This window comes from Pogoniulus pusillus, chromosome 17 (genome assembly GCF_015220805.1).
Source record: "Pogoniulus pusillus isolate bPogPus1 chromosome 17, bPogPus1.pri, whole genome shotgun sequence".
In the NCBI taxonomy this organism is placed as follows: Eukaryota; Metazoa; Chordata; class Aves; order Piciformes; family Lybiidae; genus Pogoniulus; species Pogoniulus pusillus.
In genome coordinates this window covers 18,356,125-18,362,124 of record NC_087280.1, presented here as the reverse complement: position 1 = coordinate 18,362,124, position 6,000 = coordinate 18,356,125, and the positions used below count along the sequence as shown (strand labels likewise).

The window sequence follows — 6,000 nt, the reverse complement described above, 5'->3', positions numbered from 1 at the left end:
AGGAAAATGCCAAGCCAAATGTATGACAGCATTCCTTACACTCTCCCATCCATTGCCATATCCCAGCTTAATGTAAAGCCTTCTGGCTTCCAAAGGCTTATAGCTCTGTTTTATTGTTTAAACAGGTCAACAATTGCAATCATATGTTGACTGCAGGCAATACACAAACACGATGATGTGTTAATATACAGCAACACTTGGATGGAGTTTCTACAGTTCTGTTGCTTTTAACAGTCGCTTGTATGTATGTGTTATGGCAACTGGGCTGCTGCCTCCTAAAGCTACCTATGAAAACTAGGAAGCCCTATCAATATTGTGCCATTACCAAGAAGCCAGTGTGAGACCAGTAAATGAGTTCTATTTTTATTACAAACTCCATTTCTGGGAATAGTTTTGGGAAAAGAACTCTCACATCAGCTGCTGTTTTTAAGGCTGCTTTAGAAAGGTGCTGTTCCCACTTCCAAGAAGTGTCTTTTTAACAAGAACTGACCTGGAATGAGATCCAGATGATGGCATCTTTGTAAGACAGGACAGGAGAGGATCCTACAAGCATACCTGTGTGCATCTGCCTGCAAAAGCCATCTTCACCATGCTGTGGGGGGGAGTTAAATAGTACAAAGATTGTGGCTAATTCCTACAACAAAGACATCCAAAACACTTGGCACTGAAGTAATTCCATTTATTTCACACCAAGGAAGTGTGCAGCTTGGTTATGTAGATACCTTTCCAATGGATGGGGTAGTTTTGCTCCAATGCATTTCCACACGCTCCACAGTCCTCATTACCAGGTTGTGGCTGTGGAGCGGCTACCAATAAACATAGAGCAAGCTGCCACTTCATCTTGGCTCCAACATACACTGAAAGACACCTTCTCAAAAGCACTTGAGAAATGTTCCCCCATCCATGCGCAAACTTTAGCCTCCCTGAAGCCTCCTCAGGCACACAGGCAACAGCCCAAATGGAGCCTGCCTTCCTTTTTCCAGACAGGCATTTTCTACTGTCGTGTCACTGCCCACAGCCCTTGCAAGGCATTCATCAGGTATTAACATTCCCTCTGCTTTATTTTGCAACCTGACCGGGACAAGACCCATCGTTTGTTGATTTGTTAGCACACTGGGAACTCTGAGACGCCAGAATGTTACTGATAAATGACCTATTACACCTACCACAGCTATCAGGCAGTTGACCTAGACTTAACCAAATCCCAGTCTCAGCCCAGTATTAGATGCACAATGTACTACTCGCAGCGTCGCTCCTTTCTCTAAGTTTTCATGCTAGCTGTTTGCTTTGCTTCCTAGTTTGTTTTTTTTTCTCTCAACCTCAGAAACCTTATTAAAGTTGTTATGGAAAAAATAAATTTATTATTCAACATACTCTTTTTTTTTCCAAAATGGAATGATTTTCTCCTCTATTTTTTTTTTTGGCTTCCATTTACAATTGTTTCCGTTCAGTTTGACTGTTGTTATCTTTTCTATTTATAACCAGCACCAAAAAGAAAATTACTATGGATACAGTACATATGCAAATCAGCTAATGGAAGAAAAAAATATACATTTCACTCTGTAATGAAACACTTAAATGATATTATTGCCATGGAGAATATATCCCTGTATTATAATAAAAATATCAAGCAATAACCGACTGCTAAGATTCTTTTCCAACAACAACAACAACAAAAATAGCACCATACATGAGATAGTGAGAATCTACACTTGATAACACAACTGTGCAACTAGAAATGTACAGTACTTTAGTAACAGTACAGAGTATTGTTTACAATATGGAAATACCACCACTGTAATCAAAAGAGCATCAATCTCTTACGAACAACCAAAAGAAGCATTGCCATAGATAGACTGACACAAACAGCTTTCCTTTCACCAAGATGCAGTAACTGAGGGCAGAGCATAGCTGTAAATCCATAGTAAAGCTCCCATAAAATGGTATGAAGCAGAAGTGAGGGACTATTGAACAGGATTTCACTTTTTAAGTATTAGTCTTGTTTTTCTGGCTAAGTTGGGAAGGTTGTCACCATGTGAAGTAAGAGAATGGGATAATCGGAGTTGTGCCGTGCCATCAGTTTTTAATTAATGGTGCTTTCTGATTGCTGAAATAAAGGGCTGAAGCATGGCAGCCCATGGGCTGTGAGAGCAAGTGAGGTGTTTTTCTCAGTGCTGAGACACTTGAAACAATTTCTTGTAAATTTATCTTTCCTTAGGTATGTCCCAGAACATGGACCTGAATGCCCTTTGAAGTCCAGGACCTAGCATACTGGGACGGGCCACAGGTCTAACCAGCCTAATGCCTGTTCTGGAGAGTGGCCAGTAGTGAATTATTAGTGAAAAATGTAGGAATTAAAATCCTGCCTCCCCTATGCACCTATCTAGGAGCCTTCCTTTTGCCTAGAGAGGGTGACAGATCAGCACTGGAAGGAAAAAATGACCCCTGCTGTTTAAAAGCACCTTTGATTCCATTAATAATAATGATATTCTTACAAGATAAGAGTTAAGCCTGATGGCACATCCTCCATCTGCCCAACGTGATTGTTAGTAATGCCAAAAATGATCAGCAAGGGGACCTGGAAAGTAGGTCTGTTTAAGACAGGCACTTGAGTAAATAATTGTGTGCAAACTAGGTTTTGTGCATATAGGCCACTTCTGGTGTGCACACACACTCACCTGCACTCAAGGACAGAGGTGAATGTGAAGCCCATGCAGGATCAGTCTGTTGATGAACACTATCTCTCTGTGCTTGAAAAATGGAGCCTTTAATAAAATGCTAATTAGTTATTCCAGGGAGGTCCTGGATATTGAAAGGATGGTAGTAAGGAAGTAAAACTTGGCTTAAAGATATGCAAGATACCAAATCTTTATCCTTCCTTGCACTGGAAACAAGAGGCGACAGCAACAAAGACCAGGTGAGGACAGGCGTGAGCTGCAACCCAGATGGGCCAGGGGCTGGGGTAGTAGCTAGGCTTAGTTCTGCACTCATCTCCACAGAGTAATGGTAACACAAGTTCTAGCGAGTACAAAGCTGCAATTCATCCACACTGCTGTTTGTATCTTGAAGAGTAGGTTGTAACTTTACCACTGCACAACTGACCTTGGACTCTGGCATGGGAAACAATCCATGCTGGAGCAGATAGGGAGACACTGATCTGCAGGACTAATGGAGGGAACAAACTTTACCCTGGGTGGAGCTCCTGTTTCAAGATTCACATCTCAGTGAGGAGTATAGTTTAAAGTGCAGAGACATGGAAGGGAGTGTATCATATGTACAGCACTTGCAGCATACTCTGATAGCACCAATCTGATAGCACCAAAGGTGATAGCACCACAAAAGACAGGAAGCATTGAAATACAGTGAGTACAATGCTAACCCTTACTGAAGGCAATGGAACTCTTGGCTTTATGGCTTCAACAAACCTCAAGATTACACTTTGAATGTCTTCTATTCTTGACTGCTTTTGATTCAGAAGGCTACATAACCTCAGATGTATACAAGAGCCAAGAGACAGGAAACACTTGTTCTGCTCTGCACTCCACCCTTTACACAAAGGTTGCTCCAAATCCCATTTTTTACCAGCCCTATCCAATGTCATGGTCCTCTTTAAAACATTCTGTCAGTCTCATTATCTGACTGACTTCTGAAAACTGGAGAGATTAGGCCAGGCAATCCTTCAGTGAGCTCTACTGGATTAAATGATTTTTGGCTTCTCCCATCTCATGTAAATGGTTCTTGCTTAAGAATAACTTTCTACTGCTGTTAATAGGCTTTCATTTCATTAAGCTCAGAGAAAAATTAAGTTTCATAACAGAAACAATATTATTCTGGGGGAAAAAGAGAGAGATTGTTTTTTAAAATCTGAAAGCAGGGTAGTCCCTATTAGTTGCTCTAAAAATATGACTTGGAAAGTTGGATATAATTGTATTGAGCTTTCTGCAGGAATTTCAGAGATGTCCATCCTCTGCTATCAGTTTTCACAAGCTCTTCTAGCAAATCCTCTTTTTCAATTAAGCTTTTCATGTATGTGTGTTCCTCCAAGCCCACTCCACAGTGGAACAGTTGTTGGGAACTGAAAGCATGAGCTGAAATCCAAAATTAAATTATTAATGTCTCTACCTTTGCTGAATTATTTTGCCAGAGGCCTCCCTCCATGGAGGTAGGTACCCATAACCTCAGTGAATGTAGTCACTTTGCAACTCTTGTCCTTTGATGGTAGCAAGCCATCCAGTGGCTGGGGATTTAATATATCAAAGTAAAAAGCATTAATGAAAAATGTAAGGATGTCAAAATATGATAACGTAATTGGCTCCTTGAGATGACTCTGTTTGTTTTTTTAAGGTGGATGAGTGGATTACTTTGGTATCCAGTCTGTAGAGTTAGTTTCAAGTCCTATTAGGTATGCTTTGGAATCCACCACATTGTAGCAACTCATTAAGTTCCAGTACTCAGACCTACTAGTCCGTGATTTATATACAAGTAGCTGTGATACTCTAAGAAGTAGCACAGGTTCATTAACTCTTCTGCTGCATCTTGTTTGCATAAAAGTCTCTGCAAGTCTGGCAACAGCGCTGATACCACCGCATGTCCTGGCACAGGTTCTTCTCCCGGATCACCCTGCAGTACACTGTCCACTGGTCGCCTGTGCACTTGTACGTGAGAGCAGCTTTGGACATGAAAAGAGAGGAGAAACTAGCAGATTAGCCAGGAACAGCATTGCAGGTGTGGTCAAAATCACTGCACGTAGGGGAAGAAGGGGCCAGTCTGCCTGCCAACCCTGGAGATCAGATGATGTTCCTCCTACTGAAATACCAGCTCTTGGTTGCTCACTGCGAGGGTGTAGCTGGTCATAAGTGGGGAGCACAATCCTCCACGTTGTACCTTAAACTTTGTCTCAGTGACAAACAGATCCAGATGAACAAAACAGCTAAAGCAGCAGCCTAGATTTAAGCACCTGAATACTGCAGAGCAAGCAGAGAGAAGCTGGATGCTCCCACAGAGTGCTGCATTAAGGCATGCTTTCAGATGTGGAAAATATTTTACAGAGAAGCAAAATCAAACTCAGTGGGATGGAAGCAAAGATAAATGAATATGAAGCAAAAATGATTTCTTAATATAGTAAAAACAGTAGAACAATGATTAGCTATTGGGAGGGGGGAACTGTGGCCTCAGTTTGTGAAAAAAAAATGGTCTAATTGAAGAACAGGAAAAGGTGCTGACTTAGCAGCACCTGAATCCCTTCTTCTTCACCCCTGCTGAATGACACCAGGTAAGGCTCTTGCCCTGTTACTCAGGAGTGAGTCTCAGTGCCAAGCGCCAGAAAACGATGGCGGCAAAACTGGTAGGAATGTTTACAGCTGAAGCTTCATTCAGTTAGACAAGAAGCAAAATATTGATTTGATGAAGTGAAGTAGCATTGCACCAGAAAAAAAGGGACAGGAAGCCAATTAAAGAGACTTTATAGTGAGAAAAAAAAATCTGAGTGGAAGTGACCATCCTAAACAGGGGGAGGGTAGAGCTGTTTCTGAGTCTGCCAGTAGTACAGGAGCTTTTTGAGGGAGTTCGATCTGCAGCACTCGCTGCTAGCTGTGGTTCCAACCAGACACAGAAAGCATAATGTAGCTGAACAAATGACACATCTTGCAAGAACATTTGAGATAGATCTGACATGTTGGACATGAGAGACTTGATGTTACAGACACCAGCCACACACAAGACTAGGACCTCTAATATTTTAGATATCCAAGGTTATGATGAAAGACAGGAAGAATCTTGAGAAGGCAACACGGGTCAGATGCTTGAGGGACAGAATAAGCCCTCCCTGAATGTGTCTTCACTGAGGGACACTGGACACAGAAGTAAAATCAGGTGAAGTGAACTCTACACTTAGTTGCTTCTGAAAAGCATTCTGGAGTAGGGCCAAGGCAGCATGGATTTTGCATACTACTGGCATGTTTTCCTCTATATTTTTTTGGTGAGGTTTACACTGCAGAAAAT

General features: G+C 41.7%; 1 protein-coding gene across 4 annotated transcripts in view; it reads right to left on the bottom strand.

Annotated features, from left to right (window-relative positions):
- Positions 1 to 665: 665 nt before the first annotated feature.
- The window catches only part of ADAMTS17 (ADAM metallopeptidase with thrombospondin type 1 motif 17), a 184,500-nt gene continuing 179,165 nt past the window's right edge, over positions 666 to 6,000 (bottom strand). For all 4 annotated transcript variants that reach the window (XM_064158003.1, XM_064158005.1, XM_064158002.1 and 1 more), the window contains one exon: positions 666 to 4,669. In XM_064158003.1, the coding sequence (XP_064014073.1) occupies positions 4,518 to 4,669 (152 nt within the window). In that variant the 3' untranslated portion in view covers positions 666 to 4,517. The remainder of the gene's footprint in view (positions 4,670 to 6,000) is intronic.